Source organism: Taudactylus pleione, unplaced genomic scaffold (genome assembly GCF_031769625.1).
Source record: "Taudactylus pleione unplaced genomic scaffold, aTauple2 ptg000518l, whole genome shotgun sequence".
NCBI classification, from domain to species: Eukaryota; Metazoa; Chordata; class Amphibia; order Anura; family Myobatrachidae; genus Taudactylus; species Taudactylus pleione.
In genome coordinates, this window is record NW_028284920.1 from 2,190,010 (window position 1) to 2,216,046 (window position 26,037).

General features: G+C 43.3%; 1 protein-coding gene across 13 annotated transcripts in view; it reads right to left on the reverse strand.

The window, feature by feature from the left end:
• The window catches only part of ANK3 (ankyrin 3), a 716,972-nt gene that overhangs the window by 59,804 nt on the left and 631,131 nt on the right, over window positions 1-26,037 (reverse strand). For 7 of the 13 annotated variants that reach the window (XM_088450469.1, XM_088450468.1, XM_088450467.1 and 4 more), the window contains exons 26-27: window positions 16,774-16,886; window positions 6,494-6,718 (exon numbers count right to left, since the gene is read on the reverse strand). In XM_088450469.1, coding sequence (XP_088306595.1) covers window positions 6,494-6,718; window positions 16,774-16,886 — 338 coding nt within the window. Of the gene's footprint in view, window positions 1-6,493; window positions 6,719-14,081; window positions 14,115-16,773; window positions 16,887-26,037 lie in introns of all 13 variants that reach the window. The other 6 variants (XM_088450461.1, XM_088450460.1, XM_088450458.1 and 3 more) reach the window with 1 other exon arrangement.

Consider the following 26,037-nt stretch of genomic DNA (forward strand, 5'->3'; position numbering starts at 1 on the left):
ACAGGACTGATGGTAGCGCTCACCTTTCCTTCTCTCCAGACAAGAGTTTTCCCAGATGCCCCAAACAATACCTGTACATTTTACAGACTCTCAGTCTGTCCCTGAAGTTTCTCCTGGAGAGAAGTGGCTTTTTTGCTGCCCTTGACAACCAGGCCATCCTCCAAAAGTCTTCACCTCACTGTGCGTGAAGATTCACTCACACCTGCCTGCTGCCATTCCTGAGCAAGCTCTGCACTGGTGGTGCCCCGATTCCACAGCTGAATCAACTTTAGGAGATGGTCCTGGTGCTTGGTGGACTTTTTGGGGGCGCCCTAAAGCCTTCTTCACAACTATTGAACCTCTCTCCTTGAAGTTCTTGATGATCCGATAAATGGTTGATTTAGGTGCAAACATTGTCATGGCAAAGAGGGACTTTGCAATTAATTGCAATTCATCTGATCACTCTTCTTGACATTCTGGAGTATATGCAAATTCCCATAATAAAAACTGAAGCAGCAGACTTTGTAAAGACCAATACTTGTGTCATTTTCAAGTCATTTTCATTGTCATTTTGGCCATGACTGTAGTACAATTTTTTCCTCAAAGCTTTACTATACTGAGAAACCTAAACATAACGGAATGTAGCCTGTATCCAATAATTATTTAACATTAATATTATTTTTTATGATTATGATTAAAAAGATGTCTCCATCATAATGGTATTTTATTTAAAAAAAAAAGGAAAATATATAGTATAGTGTAACATTTTCAATGCATAATGTTCACACCCCAGTAAGTGTAGAGCAGGACACACACTAGACCAACTTTCATCCAACTAGGTGGTTGGTTGGAATGAAAATCTGGTAATGTATAGGAGCAAATGACAATCAGCAATATATATATATATATATATATATATATATATATATATATAATTATGTATATAAAAAGTGTATATATAAAGTGTTCTGTATTGTATAGAGGTCATTAGAATGTTATCTGTATTGTATAATGTTCACCAGAAATAATGTCCTATGTATTATACATATTGGTCACTAGAATGCTCTTGTTATGGTGATGTCACTAGAATGCTCTCAGTAAAGTGCATCAATCAGTGCTCGATGTACTATATGCTGTACACAATAATGCTTTCTGTATTGTAGAGAGATCCATAAAATACTTTCTACTGTACTAAACTACCCTGTTTTTTTATATGGATCACTAGAATACTCTCTATATTGTAGATCAGCCATCTAAATATTGTAAAAACATTACTAGGAAAGGCTATTCATTGAACACTATTGTTGTTTTCCCTTATTTAGACTTCATACCAGTGGTGTATCTAGGTGGGGTAGCGCAGGGTACATGCCCTGGGCACCATCGGACCGGAGGTGCAACGCCGCCGGCCGCCATTGGCCATTGTAGTGCGGACCGCAGTGAGTGTGGTCCGCACTACACAGCAAACACCGCAGCCAGCACCAGGTAGTACACTCTCACTACCCAGCGGCAGTGTTTTTGTTTTGGCAGCCAGAGTCAGACAGACTCTCATTGGCTGCTGCACCCACTGCCGGAGACGGGCTGGAGTTCACTCATGAGCTCCACCTTCCGGCTCCCGCAGTGGGTGATGGGAGAGACATCATGACGTCTCTCCCATAGTGCAGAGCATGCCGGGAGGACGGAGGAGCAGGCAGCGGCGGGCGCGGCATGAGCGGGGATTCAGGCAAGTGTTGTGCGTGATTTATGTTTTTGAGTGTGTCCTATACATGTAAGGGACATTGGCACTGCATGGGGGGCACTATATAAGGGGCACTACTGGGAGCACTATATAAGGGGCACTACTGGGGGTACTGCCTAGGGAGGGCTACTACTGTGGGCACTGCTACTGGGGGCATTAAGATGCATATGGAATCGAAAGGAATATTCCCAGAGTGGCGAGAAAAGGTGGTGTCATGTTGACACGCCCCCATTTTCGGTGGCCACGCCCCTTGTGGCATGTGACCACGGCCACTTTTTCAGCGCGCGAACATACTTTGAGGGAGGGGAGGGGGGCTCGTTATTTTTTTTACTTGCCCTGGGCTCAAAATACCCTAGTTAAGTCACTACAAGGACATTCAGAATAAAGTAGCTGTACTATGGAAAAAACATATAAAATGGTAATTATTTAAACTAGTGGCTCTCAACCTCAACCCTCAGGTTTTCCCAACAGGTCATGTTTTCATTATTTCTGTCTATGGAAGCAGGTAATACTGACCCAGGAAAATAGACATGTGCATGATTCAAGATATCCACAAAACATGACCTGAGGTACATAAGGACTGGCATTGAGAACCACTGATTTAAACTATGCATCATAGGCAAATAGATGTTGCAGTACATTTCTACTGTGTGACTGATCACTGATTACAGGCACCTTTGTGAAACACAATTACAATATATGAACTTCAACCGCTATTTACTAACGTTGCAATGCTAGTTCTCCTATTCCAACAACATCACAGATACACTTTATAGACTATAAATTGAACTGAATGCAAACTTACAAATACAGTGTAAAATTTTCCATGCAACTAGCAAAGTCCTGGTCACAAATCTGACTTTTACATCATAATCCTTTTTATCTCAGATGTGTTCTTTTATCAGTAGATTGTAGTAGGGCCCTCCATACCCTTTGTGTGACTGTTTGCACCTCATGTGCCTACCTTGCATGTCTCTATTGTATTTATGCTCTATTTTCTCCACTGCTCAGTGCTGCAGAAGACAATGGTGACTTACAATAACACTTTAATGAAAATTATAATAACTTTCTAAATTGCATCGTTAGTTAAATAGTTACACACAAATAACTGCAGCAAATGAAGTTGGAAGTGTAACAACAGAACATTTTGCACTGTCTAGAAGGGGTTATGTTGGAGGGTCTGCTGTAGGCAGGGGCGTGGTGGCCGGCAGTGAACTGGGCGCAGCAATAGACTCTGTGCGCCAGTATGCGCCAGAGCCTACTGCGCATGTGCAGGTCACCGGTGAAATGGTGCGGCAGCCATTCTCTCTGCGAATTCCCTACTGCGCATGCACAAAACACCAGGAAAATGGGTGCAGTGGCCATTTTCCCAGCAAATTGTACCGACGCGGGACTCCAGAGAGGTAAGTATTGAATAAATGGGTGCAGCATGTGCAATGTATGCCCCCCAGGACCCAGGGATCCGTGGGCACCACACACACTGCCCCCATTATAGATTCGCCCTTGTCTGTAGGTTAAACTGTAATAACAATATATTATTAACAACAACAAAAATAATAAAAAGAACAAGCCAGTGTACAAGTGCCTAACACACCAAATCCAGTTAAGAGAACAACATTTGTTATTGTTCAGAGAACTACAGAACTTTAAGCACAATTACAAATGGGAAACGAGAAGTAATGAATAACTATAATTCAGCTGCCAACCTTTGTACTGTGTGAGAGAAATCACAGGAGTGTCTACAGTAGGTCTGTGACACCAAACCATGGCTCTTAGTAAGAGTTTAAACAACTTACCTGCCATTTCCCATCGACCTAATGCTGGGTACACACTGGACGATATATCATTTGTACAGCTGACGGACGACATATTGTACCGGCCATTGGCTCATGTGTACACACGATATATATGTGAATGACGTAGTTCATAGATCGAGTTGACCGTGCAGCACAGCAGATGCAATATATCTTGCATATATAGGGTTCACATCTGCCAGTGTGTGCACACACGACCGGCCGACCCCTATGCTGGACACAGGAAGCAGTTAAAAGGTGGAGATGTACTAAGCCTTGGAGACAGATAAAGTACCAACCAGTCAGCTCCTGTCATTTTTCAAACACAGTTAGAAGCTGATTGGTTGGTACTTTATCTCTCTCAATTTTCTCTCCTAGGCTTAATAGGTCTTCCCCAAAGTGATGTAAACACTGCGTCGTCTGGCCAGACATATCAGTGAGCCGATTGGTAATCGTGTATGCACAGGCACATACTAACCAAATGGTTTGGTTGGTCGGCGGGTCACCCAGACGGCCAATCCATCGGCCAAGTTTGTACCGCCACATAAGAGATTACTAGTAAATGAACAGATATATAGTAATAAAAATAAGCTAGGACTAATGACATTTTCTGATAACTGTAAATACCTTCTCTTGAACAAAATAAAATAAAAATACTGTCTCTCCAAGCTGCAGTGTGCTTGATGCGGCATGATTATGTAAAACATATAATATAGCGGTCATGAAGAAGCAACTTAAAATAAGTTTAAAATAAATCACCGTGAGTTTGACATGCCTAGAAGCACAATGAAGTCAGCAAAAATAAAGACAAGCCACTCTCCTTCTAACAACATCAATCCACTGAAAGTTGTGATAATAAAAAAAAAATAAGAATGGCAAAAGAATAATAATGAAAAAAAAAAAAAAATTAAAACCCTCAGACAATTTGTGTCCTCAGTTTGCGTGTTAATAATGCAGCATCCTACCCAATAAATTTTGTCCCTTGAGGCCCAAGCTGCAGGATTCGGCTAATCAAGCTCTCTCCCTCGTTTAGAGGGGGGGAATTGGTAGGAAGATGCAGTTTACTGAATAAGATCCATGCAGCAAGAAGAGAAATAAGAAGGGGATATTAGGATTGGACGGCCACTCCAGACAGTGATTGCGGGTTCTGCACCAGGTGTCTGGTGCCTGCTTCGGAAAATAGATAAAAACAAAATCTACATGCATACTAAGGGGCATCCATGGACATCATTGGCAGAAGCATTACTTTGTGCTCTGACAGCTAGGGGGAAGGCAAAGTCTAAGCATTTGCATTACAGACACAAAGCAACCAGGTGTTGCAATGCAGCAGAGTAGAAGAGGAACATAGTAGCAATGTCCGTGTTAAGGCTTAGTTCATACCACGCAGTTTATTGCCTGTCGCAGAACTGGAGGAAACATCAGATAAGGACAAAGCACCAATTGTAAAATAAATCCACAGTCAATGTCTGTGGTGTAATGAAACAAATGTACAATAGTGGTGGAAGTTACTATCACCACCATAGGTTGTGACTTCTATGGCACAGAGAGCATGGAGATAGTAGGACCAGCATTTCCGTGTCCTCACCCAAATTGTGGTATGTGGCAAGGTGGTGTGCTGTCCCAACCCTGCTTACAGTGATAGTAGATTAACCTGTACAATTGCCTGTATTGTTTTTTTTAAGCAATTTTATGTCTGCGCATTATAGCCTGTAAACTAACATAAGACTGGATAGGGTATTCCAGAGAATGTGGTGCCTAATTCAGAGACATTCGCAATGGTTTGCGTACATCTTTAATGTTAGATCGGCACATGCGCAGGGTCTGTATAGCGCATGTGCCGGTCTTCTACTGCAAGATCTCTCGCAGTTCCCCAAAGCCACAGCCTGTTGGACAGACTGCATACATTTGGGGGTGGTGAGTTGGTGGAGCTGGGCTGCGGTCCTGAAAATGGGGGCATGTCATCCCTGTTTTCTGGGAGCACCAGGGTCTGCAGTCTTCCTAACCCCGGCTGAACAGTTCCGTTGCAAGCTTACTCAGATGGCCGATTACTGCGGCTAAAGCAACCATTGATCCGATGCTGCATCTCCAGACGTAGCACTCATTTCACAGATGCTGGCAGGAGGCGCCTTTTTTCCTATAGACGCCTCCGGCTGAATTAGACACAGCAGCGAAGCTAACTGCGCCCATCTCTGAATCAGGCCCATAGTCCGTCACATCACTTGGAGCCAGTGCTTCCAGTGGCTGCTGTACTAGTGAATGGGGAGGTTGCATTTCCATATAGATTGGGTCATGCCACAAAGGTCTACAGCAAGTCTAGGTGACAACTGCACTTTATACACCAAGTTATATGAGGATGGTTTTCTGTCTCAAACCATATCATTGTGGAGGTAAGTCAGGATACCCGTGCCTCATGGCTCTATGATGTAATGGATTCCTAGTGATCTGTATTTGCATGAACATTATAAAATAATATCTACCTTGTATGTATATTTTACCATAAACACAGTCACATGATATGAACTAAGCCTAGATACGAGTGCTATCTATATTACTGTACCATAAATAACTGCTTCATTAATTGCATCACTTTTTTCTATGCCGAAGTATATTCTGGAGAGGTTGTATTCACGAGAATTCACATTTTCAACAATAAAACATTCTACTATGTGCAATATCGGTTCATAGCCAAACTGAACATTTTGCGCGGAAAAAATAAACGGTGGACGGAAAACTGCACCATTGGGGTTAAACGTTTAGAAATGTAAAAATGCTCATTACGTTATTAATTATGAATCCGGACAAAATGGCTGACCAGAAAGGGGTTATACATTTGGATGTCACTAGGGAACAAACATATACAGGTTTAGGTTATTATCAGATAATAAATATTATATTACAGGATCATAACATTTGTATTATTATAACAGGTAAGAAAAACAAATACAAATGGCATTAACACCCAAAGACTGACGTTATAATAACTTACCCTAAAAACTGTGCCCCTGCTGGACCCATTTCAACCAGCCGACTAGCCAGTCCTTCCCCTTCTACCATTGGTGGAGGGATTGCTAGCTTGTGCCTCTTCACCAGACGGCAGGTAATACGAGTGGGAGCTGTGCATTTCCTTGGTGGGATAATGATACGCATGCCATTATGGCGACTCCCCCTCATGGAACCCCCGCGTGCATCCACCATAAAGCTAACCAGGAACCTGGGAGAAACAGAATTTCAGGTTTAAGATTAACCTTTAATAAGAGAATATGAATAAACCATATCAAACAGGCACTGGCATGAGGAAATAACATAGTTGTAATATACAAGTCCAATCAAAAAGCTACCACTGAGCAGCAAACAGTAATATATTATTTATATGTTTACTTGTTTAGGTGGCATTCTGATTATTAGTCCAACTATGGCTACATTGTTCGTTTGTGTGTGTATATACAACAGAACAAATGACATAGCGTAAAAGTGTCTATGGGCCTGATGCAGAGATGTATGCAAACCCAAAGGTTTGCGTACATCTCCGATTGTTGGGGGTCTGCGCATGTGCAGGACCCGTTCTGCGTCTCTATGTGGTCGCTCACGATCCCCCCATAGCCGCAGCATTATTGATGGTTGCGATGGTAATGTGAGGCAGCGTCTACAGGTGCTACACTCGGATCGCAGATACATGCGGGAGCTGTCTATTCCCTACAGACACCTCCTGCTGCATTTGCATTGTAATTGGACAGTACTGTACAGTTGCTTCCCTGCGGCTGTGCAAATACCGTCTGTCTCTGAATCAGGACCTATAGCAGCAAATCATAATAGCCCAGAACAGGGTTGGACTGGCCCATAGGGGTATAGGGGAAATCCCCGGTGGGCCCCACTACCTGCGGACCCACCCCTTTCTTCTAGGTGTCAGGTTCCAGAACTCAATTTATAGATTGATACTCTATTAGACGGTCACTTGCCTGAGGGTGCAAGACCACTGACCAACATGGGGGGCTTATTTCCCTTCTATAGAAACTATACCAAGATTTGCCTAATGGTTAGCCAAGTGTCTGTGGTGGCTGGCCACTCCCCTTAAGCATGGGCCTCTACCACTGCATTCCCCAGTGGGCACTTCATGCCCCAGTCCGACACTGGCCCAGAAATGTGTCCGGTAGTAGCATCAATCGTAGCTCCTCTCTTTACCTTTCTTCAAGGGCAACATCTAAAGAATCCAAAGACAGAAAAAATGAGGGAGGCAGATAGTGTATTAAGGGGGAAATGAATCAAAGCTTGGAGAGAGATAAAATAGAGAAATAAAGTACCAACCAATCAGCTCCTAAAAGCCATTTTACAGGCTGTGTTTAATATATTACAGTTAGGAGCTGATTGGTTGGTACTTTATCTCCCCCATGGTCATAACTCCAATTGCGGTGGATTGGGTGTAACTGGGCACACATACTTAGGATAAGTGTGTCATGGGCATGGCAAGCTTCTCAGAGTTGTGTGTATATAGGGATTGTGCCGTCTTTAGACGGATCTCTTGCACCAAGGATAGGGCCGGTGCACATACAAGCGGAGAGTGCTACTTTCACAAGCTTACAGACAGGGGAGGTGTGGTCGCGTAGATGTGCTCAACTCTGCACACTAATCCGCCCCTCTGCGTACAACTCTGAATCAGGCCCTAAAGGCTTGGACCAAGTGACCAGATCTGATTAATACCGTATGTGCATTTTATTTATGGACAACACCATTGTACTGCCTAAAACAACCGTGTGCGCCTAACCACAACAAACATTTTATTGTGTACTAAAAAATACTATTGTCACTTTAGTGCTTTGTAGTATTTCCCCCCATTATAGGTGCATCCCTGAGAGCTCTCTCTCTACAATAGGCATTGCAGGTTCATGAGGGCAGCCCAGGAAGCCCTTGGGAACAAAGCAGGCAATAGATGTTCTCCTACTGAATAAAAGTTGGCAAGGCCACGGAATTGAACATACACTTACTTTGCCTATTCTTAAATACAACAGCAAGTGTATCCCTATCATACAATTAATCAGGACAGAATCTTCTGGCAACAGTTGTCTCCTGAGAACGCAAACAAGCAGCGACTGTCTAAGGCACACAATAGCATACAAAGCTTCTTTGATTTAAACCGGTTTATTAAATAGGGGACAGAATGCTCTCACAGGTTATGTGATTTCCTCAGGTTTCCTATGCACTGTGAAATGTACAAAGCAACTCTGCCCAATTGTGACTGTTACATTAGGCAACAGGAGGGGGTGATATGACAGGGTTATGGTAAGGAACAGCTTCTGTAACGAATAAGGGATATGAGGGGTTTTAGAAAGAGCCACATTGTGGATTTGTAGCATTTGCGATGGTGCTTTTAGAATCTTACTTAGTAGATCTTTACCCCGAGTCTGGATGATGCAGCTTTGTTGGGTCAGAATTAGTTTTCCAGCTGTTGGGCTTTTCTTTGAGGGGCTTTATGTTGTCCTCGTACACCTACACTCACTACGCTAAACGGCGTGAGATGCCCGGCGCAACTGAGCCTCACCAAACTGTATAGCCTAGCGACTTTTTCTTTACATTTTGCATCTTGTTCGCATCGCTGATGTTGTACTAGAGACGCTGGGCTGCACGTGTGACTGTACAGGAATTAGTTTTAAACACGTACAAAGTCGGAGATGAAGCACAACGGAACTTCCTGTGAGAATAAGTTGCAGCATCATAGCAGATTCAGACTCAGTCGCAAACAGTTGCACACCAAACTGATCACTGCAGTCTAGCTAAGTAGTTTTGTTGCTTCTAGTTGTTTTATTTGTGCAAATAAGACGCTCGATGAGGCCGACTCGCCCCAGGCCTGGTATGCAATGGTAAAATGCACACAGGAAATACAACCGGTATGTTTTTATATTTGTGCAGATATTACGTATAATTATTGTTAGAGTCCTTTTTATTTGTTGCAAAAATAAATCTGTGTGTCGCAGGGGCCACAATAGTGATAATTTGAATTGTTACTCTTCAGATAGTACAGCCAGGACCCTAGCAGCTAGGCAGCTGCAGTGCAGAACTATCTCAGGTTTGGGATGGCACCCATGCAAGTGTTGTATATGACGATCATGTGTATCACTGTGACCTGAACATCTCAATCACCCACAATGTTATACAGCAGTCCCACAATCGCTGATAGATGACTTTGTGGTGCAGGAGTAGGTTACCAGGTGAGTAGGGAAATCAGTGTTTTCTAAGTCAGCCACTCTCATCCCTAGACAAAGGCTTACAGCTGCTCTCACAGGTTATGTTAAGACTATAGCTGGGCATCCACTATACACTTTTCTGGCAGATATCTGTCCAATCTGGCTGGTTGGAATGAAAACCTGGTAATGTATGGGAACAAATGACAATCGTCCATTTGCTCACAAACACTGGAAAATAGGCCAAAAATGGTTGTTCAGACACATTGGTTAAAACACACAAATGTAACCAATTTGAACAATTTTTTTTGTCCTTTTTTCAGTTTTTAAAACCATATGATCAACTGTCATTTGCTCCCATACATTACCAGGTTTTCATTCCAACCAGCCAGATTGGACAGATATCTAACAGAAAATTGTATAGTGGATGCCCAGCTTTACATCAAAAACACACAACCCCCGCCGGGTTTAGATTTATGCAGTTAACTGGTGTAAATTTAGGTCGCTATAACATTCTGTGTGTTATGGATGCTGGTTCAGATTACTGCCTTGATCATATATTTTCGATATGTTTAACTGCTGCTTTAATATTACCTTACTGTGAATGATAACATTTAGTGGAGCGAGCTGTAAAATACTGGTATAAAACCGGCAGAGGGAAGTACAATAGAATAGTAATCTGTTAGATGAAACGTGATGTACTCCACGGAGAGTCTGACCCCGGCTAGTTGGCAGTAACTTCTCCATTAGAAACAAAGGGCTCCTTCTGCTCTCAGCGGGTGTATTATTTCCCTATAATTGCTTGCAAAGTAGTACCTTTCTATATATTAAATAAATGAAGCTAAGAGTATCGATAAACTTCAATACATGGAACTTGTGGAATCACAGTGGCATACACAACAAAATAATCTGATATTTAATAAATAAGTGACACTTAAAATGTAACTTTGTTCTTGGATAAAGAAGAATCCTATAGGTATCTTATGGTGAATGATTGGGGGAAAGAGGTGATAATGACAAAATAGCGCAGTCCTATATGAGCTGAAAGTGTACCCCTATCCTACATGCTATGGATGTTGGTGGATCTAATATTCGGCCTATAAATTCGCTAGGAATGAGTAATGGCATTGAGGCAGGGGGTGCCTTGTACCTCAAGTGTCAGAGAGGTCTAATTCTCAGGGAACTGGTAAGATACATTTTTATGAATATGTAAGAAATCTTATGATATAATGGACAGAGTAAAGCAAAGGGGTGAGCGGATAATATAAAAGAGAGATAGTTGCCTATAAAAAGTACAGGCAATTCAAGAGAGGAAAGAAAGAAAAAAGACAGCCATCTGATGAGAACATATCCATCCAGTACAAGCCTTTTCCACTTTTTTCCCTCTAACTTCTTGACCCAGATCAGCCTGGCATTCTGCCTCTCCCCAGAAACTGCCCTCACTAAAATCACTAATGACCTTCTTGAGATTATTACTCTTTACTCATCCTACTGAACCTCTCTGCTGCCTTTCACACTGTGGACATCCCTTTCCTCCTGTAAACCCTTCACTTCTTTGGTCTGCATGGCAATGCCTTCTCTGGCTGTCCTCCTACCTTTCTGGATGCTATTTGTCTCTTTCCATTACTCCACCTCTCCCACTACCAGTTGGTGTACCTCAAGGCTCTGTTCTTGACCCCCTTCTTTACTTCCTAATCAGCTCTCTCAGCCTCCACTACACCTCTATGCTGATGATACTCAGATCTACGTCTACACCGGTCTCCTTTCTTATGTCTTCAGCTGTCTTTCCTCCTGGTTGTTCTGGTGCTTTCTTAAACTTAACATTTCTCAGAGTGAACTTAGTGTTTCTACTCTCCAGAGTGCTGTCACCTACCCCCTTCTCACTATCTGCTGACAACATGACCCTCAGCTCTTTCCCATTAGTCCACTTCCAAGGAGTTACCCCTGACTTATTCCTCTCTTTTAAACCACACATTCATGCCCTCACTCTTTCATGCTGCTTCCAACTTCATAACATCAGCAGTATCAGACCCTTTCTCACCATGGATGCGACTTAGAACCTCATCCACTCACTGGTCATCACTCTACTACAACTTCTTTTTATCTAGTCATTCCTAGGACTGCCTCTCTCCATTCCAATCTATTCTTAAAGTTGCTGCTTGGGTCATTTTTGTCTCCAACTAGTCTGCCTCTGCTTCTCCTCGCTGCCAAGCTCTACACTGGGTTACCTTCACCTACAGGTAAGCTTCAACCTCTTCACACTAACCTATAAAGCCCTCACCCAATCCTCTGCTCTTACATCACTAACGTCATCCCACTTCACAAATCTGCCTGCCAATGACCGCCATCTCCTCTCAACTAATTACCTCTTCCACTTCCCAGCTCCATGACTTTGTCCATGCTGTTCCTTAAGACTGGAACTCACTCCCTCGTCTCTATCACACTTTCCACCTCCCTCCAAAGCTTCCAATGGGCTCCCAGAGCCGATTAATTTGTCAACTCCTACCAGCTCTTCTCTTAACCTACACTTTTCTATCCCCAAACCAACCCTGCCTCAACCATGTGTGTCATCCATGAATAAAAACCCTTCCCCAATAAATTGTAAGCTCTTATGAGCAGGGTCTTCTTCCTTCCCCCTTTCTTTATATAGACTATCATCTCCACCCCGATGGTATTATTTTTGCTATCAGTGAACCTATCTGCTGTGCCCATCAACTGGGGTACTGATCCAGCCAGCAATGATTTTCCAGTACCTACCATGTATATATTGTACTTTTATGTCTGTATTTTATTTTTGTAGAAACTTTATATGTAGCTATGATTGTTTTGTACTTTTGTAAGCACTTTGTATGGAATTGTGGACAAATTGTGGCTCCCTTTAAAGGATAACAACAATAAATCTACTGGTTTTATACTAATAAAATGGCTATTAGACCTGCCTAATCACACAATTCAACCATGTCTCAAGCAGTTTCAGGGTGTGCAGAGACATCACATGATGAGCTCCAGTCGCTTTTATTTCAGAGAGACTGTCCATGTTCTGATTGGCTGCTCCCATGAGTCTCTTGTGTCCTTTGCGCCCCACATACTCTGCACTGACACAAGTGCATGACATAAGCAGGGGAAAGGCCATGGTCATGTGGTCATGGGGTCATGTGGTGAATACCATGCTGACCTGACATCTGCAAGGCCTGTCTGACTGATGAACTCAGGGACCACTGCACTTGCGGAGAAGACTCTGGTGCCTGACATACACAGTAAGTAACTGGGGTAAGTGCCCTGGGCTATATTGACCACACACGTGGAAATATGGTTCCATATGGGTTAAATCCAGAAATGTATGGGGAGCAGGTGAATCTGATGATCTGACTCTACGGCACATAATACATGTTTAAGTACTGGAAAATAAGGATATGTTTTATAACATTTCATGCTCGTATCCAAAAATTTGCCCGTGCAGCCCCCCTCCACTGGAATGAGCTCCCCCGCTCGATCAGGCTCGACCTGACCTTGCAGAGCTTCAAACGTGCACTGAAAACCCACCTGTTCACCAAAGCATACCCTTCCACCACATAACCATGTTACAAGGTCTCTGTCCCTCTCGCCTCAGCCATCTCTACCTTGCTTACTTCCTGCACTCAGATCCCCCTCTACACTCTCATGCCTCATGTCATCTGTCCGTCTCCCCCCTCCCCTAGATTGTAAGCTCCTAGGAGCAGGGTTCTCCTCCCCATTGTCTCACAGCCTTCTTCTCTAGCACTTCTATGACAGCCTTCACCTTCAGAGCTGTACCGTGTATGGAGAATTGTGTTGCTAATTGTTACTTGTGTTCTGTTTATATTTTGGTTACTGTATTGTAAAGTAATGTAATGTTCTGTGTACCCTTTACTGCATGTCTGGGGCTGCGGACCACTTGTGGCGCCTTATAAATAATATGTAATAATAATAATAACATAATGCATGCTAACCTTCAATATTATTTTTATTATTGCACTGTTTTTCTAAATCATGCATGGTAAGTTTATATTTTTTTCAATGATTCATATAGAATCTTTGCTGTAATGGCATGCTAATGTAATATTCCAGCAGTGTATTTAGTGTACCACATTAATTTACTGCCATCATTTGGCAGCGTCTGGAGCACTATAGATAGATTTATCTGTAATGGCATGCCAATTTGAATGGTCAGTGGTGCATCCAGAAGTCACTCTAAAACGCATTCATTTATTAGCAGTGAGCTTCGCATACCACACTTGGTTGTTCATGCGCTCACACAAAGAAATATTAAGCTGGTAAGCCTGCAGTTATTGTAAATACAGTGGAAATCTAGCTACAACAAAGGTAACTACTTGGTTAGTATAGTTAACACAAATAAGCAAAACCACACGTCAGCATTATCACCTTGCGTCATACAGTGGAAGTGATGAGAAATAGCTGCAAAATAATAAAGAAAAGCAAAATATAGAGAACAAAAATCATATAAACAGTTAAAAGCCAGCAACAAACTGATCAGCTCAAAAACCTGTACAGGGCTGGGAAAGAGTTAATAGCGACAATACAGCTTTTCCCATCTTCAGCTTGTGCAGATACGACTCACTGCACTACAATAGGCGCCTATACTGAAAAATTTCCATAAACAACAATAGTATTGCAATTGTAATACATAGCACCCACCTTCTCCCAAAATACATTTTCATGGCACATTACATTTAAATAAACCCTCTGCTGGCAACGGGGAGCAAATATGTAATTTTCTCCCATAGAACAAAATACAAGAAAATATCTAGGATGCCATATACTAAGTCGCTATATACCTTCTAGCCCACCACCCCTGCAGACCTGTATGTTGAGCAATGCTACAGAGCAAGCACTGACATAGATGCCTAGTTGCATGTTATTTGGACGTCAGCATGTTATTTAGGAGCTACAGAAGTGCATAGTAAAGTTTGTGGTTTGATCGAGCAATGGACAAAGAAGCACCTTAATACTTATGGAAATGTCATTATCTATACAGTGACATTTATTTTGGTTCTCTGCTGTCAAGGTCAGCTACCTTGATATTCTATCGGCGGTCTAAGACTTCCCGGTACGGAGGCCCGGTGTGGACTGGGCTGTTTTCACTGGTCACTTTTATTAAGATCATGGCTACTACAAGAGCCTTATGCAAAACACTCATTATCTAGCACTAGGCAACCCCTCTATAATAACTGCTGAAACACAGTCCCAGATTGTTGCTTTCAGTTCAGTTGTATAAAACGAAGAGAATTATGAATATGAAAGTATAATCTCTGAGAAGCAATAATATTTCATTTGCACAGTGTTTTATAATAGAGTGGAGTGAACCAGACTAGCACTATTTGGGATTAACAATTTTTTCACCTCACTACCAGCAAATAAATTAGCTGCCTAATTTTACAGATTGTTGTGGCTTGGACCTTAAAATTGCAATGCTGTTTATGATATAATTACAAAAAAAAAACATATTATATACCGCAGGGCAGGGGGCGCTGTTTGGGCCTGTCAATTTTCTGTTTATAATCATTCTCACTTGTAGCTTTCTATTTTTTTATTCCTGGCATCTCCTGGCTGCCCCCATCTCCTCCTTGGCTGACTCCACATCCATCTGGCCACCTCCCCAAGCTCTTCAGTCACATCCTCTTTTATTTAACACACATTTCAAAATACTGTCATACCCAGGACTCGAACTCATCACCTCTCACATAGCAGTCAAACACCTAACACATGGAACTAGCTGCCCCACAACAATTTCTACAAGTGAGTTCAGCTGCTGGCGGAAAGTGCATCCACGGATCTCATTGCTACTATTTGCTGCATATACACTACAATCAGCACTCTCTCTATACCTTCAGTCAGTGATCTACACTGCTGGCTCCAGGCTTGTGCATGACTGTTCTGATGGGCTAATTCTGCTGCAGGTGCAGCTTCACCAGCGCTCTAGAGCTGGTGAGTTATACTGCATAATTATTGTGTATCATCACTGCAGCCATTGGATTCACAGTATATTTGACAGTTACACCTGTATAACAGTGGTACAACAGGATTGGTACCCCCTTCATAATTGTAAGGGACAAATCAGATGAGTCAGTCCCCTTCCCTGTGAGGCCACGCCCCTTTTTTCAGATGTACGTCTTATGTCGCTATTTGAAAAATCGAGGAGGGAGGACGTCAATGTTTTTTTTTGGCCCAGGGCAAAAAAAGTCTAGTTAAGGCTGAAACTGTGGAGATAGTCCCTTCTATTGGCTTCCAAAAGTGATTTACTTCTACTTTTAGAATACCATCCTCTTTGGCCAGAATCAAGTATTTTATATCTTACATTTATATATAACAAGTTGTGTATAACCATCATATGTATCCCATATTCTCCTGGAATATGAGCTGTGGTCTACATACTGTACTGAAGGATATGAACGTCACCATGACAAATGCTGGGGCATTCTATCACTATTGTTCCTTGAATTGCAGCAGTTCAGACTAAGCAGTATATACTGTATAAACCAAAATTAGAATATAATGGTTTTTTCTTGAAAAATATGTTTAATACATACTGATAATTAAACTATTGATATAAACTTGTATCAATCACAGCATCTTTTATTCCAGGGCCAATTTTCAATGACTTTGATGCTAATGTAGAGTCCGGTGCAGAATTTGCAGCCACGTGAACCATGTTGCATTGTAAGTGGTGCAAATACAAGCTGTATCTTAAGGCCAGTACACAATAGACGATGTCTAATGTATTACAACGTCGTTAGCGACGGGACCCGGCGGGAGGGGTGGCATCGGCAAGTGCATACACACCCTGGCCCTCGCTAATGATGTCGCCCGCTGGGGCTGCATGCAGGTCCGACGGGCGATGGTGCATTTATACCCTGCATTTTAGAGTTGGACTAAGCTGCACCCCTTCACAATCTAAATACATAGTACAAAATTATTTTCAAAGCATAATATTTACACCCATTAGCTGGACTTCTCCTGATTCTTAACCAACCCCCTTTGTGATTCAATCATTTTCAGAGAAATCTGCAGAATATGGTCCCTGACAGATCCATAAATTACATTCTTTTTAACTTACCCAGAATGCACTGGGCTTGAAACGAGATTGACATTATCCAGGGTATCTGCCGCCCAGCTGTAGTGCTTCAGTGAGTCTGAGTCAAACTCCCTTGTGAATGAAAGGTGCAGGTGCTGAAATAGAGACAAGTGTCATAACTGTTACAAGGGCAAAGAAGTTACCGAATGGTAGAACACTTCTTGGAGGCCACAATTAGAATTTCAGTCAGCGCATGAGACTCTATAAGCTATAAAACAAATAAGACAAAGATAATTTAAGAAAAGAAGAGACATTAAAGTTGGGGACACAACTGCCGAGTTATCGTTCATTTGAACGACAAACTATATATCGGTACCGGATCAGTGGGTTTGTACAACGTCGTTCACAGACATATCAGGTCGGCCTTGCAGCACAGCCAATGCTGATATATCTTGCAGATATTTTGGCGCATCTGCATGCGTGTATGGGCGACTCACCGACCGCTCGTACACTGGCCGCACAACTAGACGGTAAAACGTAAATACCCGCCCAGTTGTGATATCTGGCCAGACATATCGAGCGGCTGATTGGTAAATGTGTATAGCGTACCAAATCAGCCGCTCAAGTGTGTACCCAGCATTAGAGGCATTTACAGAACATGTTTCAATTTCAATTAATATAAATAAGTATATTAAAAATCATTTTCCGTGGTTATTGCTCAATGCCACTGCTCCAGCCCTGTCTATGGATGATATGTCATTAGGGGGGTTCTTAAACCTAAAATACAAGTTTTTTACAGGAAAAAAAAAGTAGCTACTAATAACATTCACCAACACATATGAAAGTTATGCTGGGAACTTGGGAGTTCTAAAGTTATGTAAAACAAAGCTGTGGCCATCGGGGGTTGGAGGTTATTTTCTTCCAGACTTCCTGTCATTAATCCCACAAAGGACCCTGCAGCTGAGCCAGCCACTAATTTGCTACATAATGAATGAAATAGAGAGCCTGAGGCAGAGCCAAACGCAAATTGGGTGTATACGCTCCTTCATATTGGTATGCAGAATTGTACACATCTATGCTTGGTGCAAATGATAAGCCTGGAAAGGTATATTCATGCTTCCATCCCAGGCTGTATAGCCCACAGTTACCTCGGCACCTCCCCACTGACCTTTACCTGTGTTACAGCCCAGATACGTCTCTGCAGTGGGGACGCGAATGATATGTGCATGATGCTGCATAGCCCATTCTTACATACGCTCGCTCCAGAGGATGTCTAGTGCGAAGATACACTTTACATACAGGCATACGTTCGGTTCAACCCTGCACTAACCTGGCATTGGGTAATGTACAGTATATGTACTTGTATTTTAGGTTTAGAGGTCTTTTAAGGTACAAGTCAGGACCTCAAACAATCTATTGTGCAATTAAAATTTATTATTAAATAGGGAAGAGGTACTCTTTTAACCTATACACTGAACCGTGTGTTCTGAAACTGATTAATAGCCTTAATTTGTGTTTTCGCCAAGAAAAGGTTAAGAGTCGCAGACTAGTGTTCTGCAAACCAGGCAGCTGTGCAATGTCATCCTTGTGTATTACTAAGTATAAAGAGATAATACATCCTGAGTATATGTTTAGGCAATTTAACCCAGTGATTCCCAACCTCGGTCCTCAAGGCACACTAACGGTCCTGGTTTTAGTGATATCCATGATTGTACACAGATGGTTTAATCAAAATAACTGAGGTACTAATTAAGTCACTTGTGCTCAAGTACGGCTATCCCTAAAACCTGGACTGATAGTGTGCCTTGAGGACCGTGGTTGGGAACCCTTGATTTAACCTATAAATAAAAGTAAGCTGAAAGGAGAGCACTACACAGAGGACAATGGGCCTGATTCAGACCCGGTTGCAAGCGCTGAGCGCTCGCAAACAGGTCGATGGTGGCCCACAGCGCATGCGCACGACGGAGCCGGCTCCGTCGTGCGCACGCGTGAGACCCGGCTAGCGACGGGCACTCGGTCGATAAGGGTCTCGCACCAAAGGGGGCGAGCTGTCGATTTTGAGTGACAGCTCGCTCCGTTTGGTGGGCGGGCCGGGGGGCTGGCTGCCCAAATGGAGGCGTTCCCATGAGAACGTGGAGAGCTTCCGGCTCTGTTAGAGCCGAAAGCTCTCTGGGGCTTGTGGCAATGAGACCCTACCACAAGGTTCTTGTCGCAAGCCCGATGGTGGCGATGGTCTTTACCATCATCATGGCCGCTCGCCATAGCTGTGGGTGGTCACCCACAGCTATGTGAGCGGATAAAAAAAAAAAAAAACCTGGCCCTGATTCAGTGCGAGCGCTCTGTCAGAGCGAGCGGCTCTGAATCAGGCCCAAAGCTCACACTACCTGGGGTCTAATAGCAATATCTATATAAATACTTTCTAACGCACAGTTTATTTCATATCTGTGTTTATCTCACAACAAAATGTAGTCCGAGAATGAGACATTTAGTTTACAGCCATCAATTGACATGGTCCTGGTTTCTGTTAGGGGCTGGACAGCTTGTCAGTTCATTTCATTAAGAAATGTTTCAGCTTTCAGGGTTTAAAATGTCAAATGTATTATAAGGTAATATTGCCAAGGCTGCAGCCCCAGAGTCTGGCGTGTATGTTGTGCTGCAGGACTATATGCTGTAATAGAGAATGCCTTAAGGACTTTATAATACACTGAAGTGTTCCGGTTTTGTTTTTGATAATAGGTTATCTGATGTTCTTTTTTTCAATATTAATTTTTATTACATTTTGCACAATGAAATTACAAAACAAAAGGGGGGGTACAGCTAAAAGGAGAATTTATCTGATGATCTAATGAAAACTTAACAGTAACCTAACTAGTCCCCTTATTAATAGCGGCCAATGTGTGGAAGTATTACAAATATACAAGTAAGAATTTTATTGCAAGTGAACATGCAAACTGGGGTAATATTAGTTTTCAATTAAAACGTATATTGTATGGAGCAATATGCTGGCTATTAGAATAGTGGAAGTTGCTCCAATCATGCGACTACAGTTTGAAAATTTCAAGCACAGATGTAGCAACCTTTATTGCACCATTTGGTTATTCTTGCCTGATTAATGATTGATACTACCCAATGGCTATGTCTTTGCTTTCGTTATAGCTTCGCCTTGCACGTATAGTCTTTAGTCAATGCAGCTAAAGCCAGCCGCACATGATGACTTGTACCTTATTATGGGGGAAATGTATCAAGCCTTGGAGAGAGATAAAAGTGGAAAGAGATAAAGTACCATCCAATCAGCTCCTGTCATGTTACAGGCAGTCTGAAAAATAACAGTTAGGAGCTGATTGTTTGGTACTTTATCTCTCTCCAAGGTTTGATACATCGCCCCCATATCACTAATAGGGTCTAAATCTGAGTATGCTGAACATCAGTGCATCTGCATAAGGAAATCCATCCCGCCTCCTAGTTTTTACATCCGCAGCCGCCATCATTAGTATTGACACTTGGACTGATTGCATGCTAAGGTGCAAAAGATCCCCTTTCTCTATCCACACGCTACAAACGGGCACTTGCCCACGACACTCCTATGAGATGAATCAGTGCCGTGCATCCGCACAGTCACCACCCAGAAGCACCCCTTTCACTGAGAAAGTGCTCTGTCAACAGATGGATCACTGCATATGCATTTGCAATCAGGCCCGACGACAAGGGGCATCTAAGGGGACACCTGTTCTGGGCCCTGAGGTCCAGAGGGACCCCTACATCCACAGGGACACAAAATGGGGCCATGGACTCAATGATCGTGTCGGTGCAGTGCGGCCGCCGCTGGGACCCATACCCACTGCTGCGCATCTCCCTTGTAGCCTGGCCCGGGCAGTGCTGGGATCTGCTAGGTTGGTCAGATGTGACCCGGGCCAGGAGTGACCTTGCAGTTGGTGATGTGGTGGCGTGACGTCATAGGTCATGTCACCAGCAACGCACGTCCGGTACAGCCGCCCGCAACTTTCACTTACGGAGTAGCTGACTCGGCAGGCTGCAGAGGTGAGGGGATAGGGGCTGATGAAGGTGATGGGGACTGTGGAAGGTGATTTAGGCTGGGATGGGGGATTAGGAAGGTTGATGGGGCTGTGAAAGGTGATTAAGGATGGTGATCGGGGCTGATTAAGGATGGTGATGGAGGCTGAGTAAGGTTGATGGGGGGCTGTGGAAGGTGATTGATGGGGATGAGGAAGGTTGAAGGGGCTGAGGAAGGCGATGGAGGCTAAGGAAGTTAATGGGGACTGTGGAAGGTGATTAAGGATTTTGATGGGGGCTGAGTAAGGTTGATGGGGGGGCTGTGGAAGGTGATTGAGGATGGTGATGGGGGCCGAGGAAGGTTGATGGGGGCCGAGGAAGGTTGATGGGGGCCGAGGAAGGTTGATGGGGGCCGAGGAAGGTTGATGGGGGCTGACGATGGTGATGAGAGTTTACAAAGGTGACAGGGGCTGAGGAAGGTGATGGGGCTGATGAGGTCGGGGGTGGTGGTAAGGAGGTGGAGGCCCCAGAGACATCAGTGTACCGGGCCCCAAGATTCCTGTTGCTGGCCCTGTTTGCAATCTCCAACCATGTGCCGTATATGCCTGGTCTGGCGCATGCAAAGCTGCCAATTTCCTTTTACGGTGCATGTGCAGTATGCAGGTATCTGCAAGATGGGTCCGCATTTGCACTTGCATCTGACTAACAATCAGGCCTATAGTATTGACAAACGGAGTAAATTGAAATGTACAGCCAGTGGGCATATTGGGCATATTAAAAGAGGAGGGGGGCCATGTATATTCCCAAGAAAAGGTATGGGTTAAACAAAGATAAAGCAAACTGAACTTGCATTGAATCCCGTTGTCTAAATTGTAATAAAACAAAATGCATTACTTTATTCAAGCAATGGCATTACATTGTATAGGTAAGAAATACTATTGCACATTGTTGCTTATTGCGCAGTGCAGTAGTTCACTAAACATAAACACCTGTTTCTAAAGTCAGTAGAATTGCTAGAAATCAGCCTGTAACGCAGCCTGGGACGCAGCCCGTGGAGGTGCAGTGCCTCTCCCACCTTCCTTGCAGCTCATCATTTGAACAGAAGCAGGTGGAATGATTTTCCACTGTACACAGTGTTTTGTTGCCCATTTCTAAACAATGGAAACTGTATTGTTCTAAATATATTGACTCGCTTAACACAGATAATCCTAGGTTAGCGGATCACAATTACCTATTAGTCCAGGTGCACAGATAGACGTATCCCTGCCAAGCATTTCCCTTTTCATTAATAAATGTATTATTTATCCACCTGACGGCTGCTTGTAGCAGGATTGTCAGACATGTTCCTGAAGTAAAGCAGATGGTTTCCGAAAACTAATCTCTTATAATGTGATCAAAAAAGTCCTCCCCATGTTACTGAGCCATACAAACAGTAAAACATGACTTTCTAAACCTCTGCTTGTTCTGAATGGCTCATAAATTACAGCTGCTCTCATCTACAGTTACAGCTCACTACTCACCATTTATTAATAAGCGGGGAAAGGCTTTATCTATATATTAAGTGAGAAAGCGTGTGTGTCCAGGGGCGGATTAGGATTGTAAACCAGCCCGGGAAATTTTTTGAAAACAGCCCTGAATGGGGGTGGGGGGCATGGTCTATGGAGGGGGTGGAGACTTTCTTCTTGAAAGATGAAAACTTTTGGACTTACTCTCCTGACTAGCCACAACATTATTCAGTTGCAACTTGATTTAAATTTAAAAATTGGCCACCTTCCCCGAACTAGCCCTGTCATTTATTATCTCCCGTCACCTACACATTACATTAATATTCACACTATATAACCTAAACCATTTTTTTTTTCAAAATCCACTGGCGAAAGTGGTGGAAAAAAAAATGTATAAGACACACCTTGTACCTATCAATATAGTAGCAATGACAATGTAATGAAGAGACAGATAGGTGATATGTTTTCACTGGTCCTTTCAGACACAACCTGACGTTTATAAACCACTGGGGTTATTATCACTAATATCTTTCAGCAGCAAATCTGTTTGATGGGTCTACTCTGAAGATATATGGACATCTTTTGCATCACTTGACCCGTAGCAGTGTATTACTTCCCTTACAGACTGCTGGACAGAAACGGGGAGATAGGTGCAATGCAGGACAGCCATATCTCATTTCCATAATATCCAGTGCAGTCCATTAAATAGCTTAGTGTGCAGTGACATGGGAAATGTAAGATGGATTTTTTTTGCTGTTTTTCACAGGCTTTTGTTTATTTTAGAGTTATTGGTTTCATTTGCAGCCCTCTGATTGTGGCTTCTTCCAGCATATTCCCCATGTCTGTGTGGCTTGTTTCCACCTTCCTCATACACTGCAATGTACAGAATATTAGACAATCCTGCACAGATAACCTGGGTATCGGTACATTGATGAAGGCTGGGGATTTGGAGGTGGTTATGATGCAGGCTTGCCTACCCTCCTGATTTGGTCGGGAGCCTCCCGAATAACGGGTGCCGCTCCCGACCCCCTGGAAAGGCAGGAAGCGGTTTGATGGTTAAACCTACGGCAGTGACTTCTGACTGCGATATGAGCCAGAAAGAACCAGTATGCAAAGGATGGCCATTATGGGGGGGGGGGGGGGGAAGCAGGTTCAGAGTGGGGGGGAAGGATTGTTATTATTACCAGTTAATTATATAGCGCAAACATATACCGCAGCACTTACAGAGACTGTTTGGCCATTTACATCAGTCCCTGCCCCATGGTAGCTTACAGTCTATTATATTCCCTACCACATGCACATACACATATACATATACACTAGGGTTCATTTTTGTCAGGAGCCAACTAACCCACCAGTATATTTTAGGATAGTGGGAGGATACCGGATTGCCCGAAGGAAACCCATGCACATACAGGGAGAATATACAAACTCCACACAGTTAGGGCCGTAGTGGGAATGTCACCCATGACCTCAGTGCTGAGAGGCAGTAAATCTAACCATTACATGAACTGTGCTGCCCAATTTGAGTAGCTTCTCACTTGGGCAGGGTATGTGGGAGGATTGGATATCCTTTCGGGCCAGAGATGCGGCCCTCATTCTGTGCAGCTGGAACCCTCACCCCTCTCATCCCCATCACCCCTAGGAAGTCACTGCCCCGCAGAGCATCAGAGGGGTCCTGGGAGCAGAACATGACTGGCACATACTTGTACAGCTAACTAGTTATCTTCTGTCTCTTCAACTCAGGGGTATGCAGGGAGGGACACTGCCAATTTGGATAATATAGTGACATTTTAAGGAGCAATAGCTGACAAAGGTTCTGCATTTGCTGTTGAATGTATAGCTAAAGTGCCTACAGGATTTTTTTCAACAGCAAAGTAGAGATACAGTAGTGAGTTACACTGCTAGATAGTGCTACCAAATGTATTCAGTGAGAGACTGGGGAGCAGATTGCTGCAGTCGTGTAATGTCTGTGTTATAATAGGTGCTGTAGGTTATAGATAGTAACTGTAAGATCTAATTGTTTCAAAAGGCACAGTGACAGCACAGTTACAAAGATCTCAAGGGTGTCGGGCCGGGCCCAGTGAGGACTGTCTGTCTGTTTGTCCTTTATGCATTTCCAGTTTTGTACCTAGCTCCACCAAATGAGGCATGATGGTGTAATTGGACCAGGATTAGGTTTTTGGCTGTGTTTGAAGTTCGTCAGAGCCATGGAGGTCTACATGGTGCCCACCAAGTAGGCCGTGGAGTCTCTGATTCGAGATTTTGGTTTAAGCAAGTTCACTCAGGATGCCTAAAACTACTCTGATCTGAAGGCATAAGCTGATATGTACCAGTGAAGGGCAGGCAGAGCTCCTACGAAACAGCAGTGAGTCGGAGGATTAACTGTCACACTGCACCTGCACTGACAGTTACTAATTTCCTCCAAGCACATTTTCATATGCCATGGTCTCCAATGCTGGTCTGCAATGTAAACAATAAAGGTTGCAGATGTACTTCAAGGTCCACTCTTCAACCCAGGCAATGCCGGGTATCCCAGCTAGTACAACATATATAGCAAAAAAACCGACAGCAGCATCCCGATGCTGAGAATCCAGACAGGGGTACAGTAAGTACTTTAACCCTCCCCCTTCACCCCCTAACTCTCATTTCCTGTATCCTAACCCTCTCAACCCCGCACCCTAACCCTCTTGGTTAGTACCTAAACCTCTCCCTTAGTGCCTAAACCTAACCCTCTCCCCTTAGTACCTAACCCACCCTGTCCTGAGCCTAACCCTAATCTCGCCCCTCCCACAGCCTAACCCTAACCCCCTCTCATGGTATCTAGACCTAATCCCCCACGGCTAACAGGTAATGGTGGACGCTATACTTACTATCGGGATGCCGGTGTCGGAATCTCCACTCATAACGGGATTCAGGCGCTAGTCTTGTTGCCATGGTTCAGGATTCCGGCGCCGGGATTTCAGCAGCCGGAATCCCAATTGTAGGTCTATTAACTACATCCCATGTAAGTTAGTGCATTGGTAACCGAAAAAAAAGTGCTGTATCCCATAGCAATTTGTAATTTTTGTAGTACAGTTTAGAAAAAGCAGGCACACTATGGGCTATAGGACTTTCTTTGCATAGTTTCCTATGCACCAGCTTTCATGTCCCCTGATTGTTCAGAATTTGGCTGTGTTGTCCTGCTCTGGTGCTTCTAGCACACTCTGGTCTGTACTCAGCAGTTTTTTTATCAACTGAGTGTGCTAGAAGCACCAGATCAGAGAGTGACAACCCAGGCAGGAAAGAGGAACTGCAAGGGTTGTGGTAGGTACACAGTGCTAGAATGAAGACTACTCCATTGTGTTGGAAATCACTAAACAACAATCAGTCCTGAATGATGAATGGATTTAATTTGCCAGTGATTTCCTCCGAAAAGCTGTCTGATTTGTATAGTGCAAGGTATGTCATTACAATTATTTTTTGCTTTAGATGTAATAATTTCTGAATAGAAATGGAATATACAAGCAGTATAAAAGCAATGCCTTTTTAAGGGCTTGGTACACATGCGGGGGAAGTGCAAAATTACCAATGGCCTTGTTAGTCATGATGTAAATGATTGCATATTATTGCTGCATGTAATCGTCATAATTTAAAGGCTTCACAGCCTGATTAAAGAAAATACCATATGTTCTGCAATATGTATCTTGAATACATTTTAAATTATTTCCTAATTCCTAATACAGGTTGAGTCTCCCATATCCAAATATTCCGAAATACGGAATATTCCGAATTACGGAATAATTTTGGC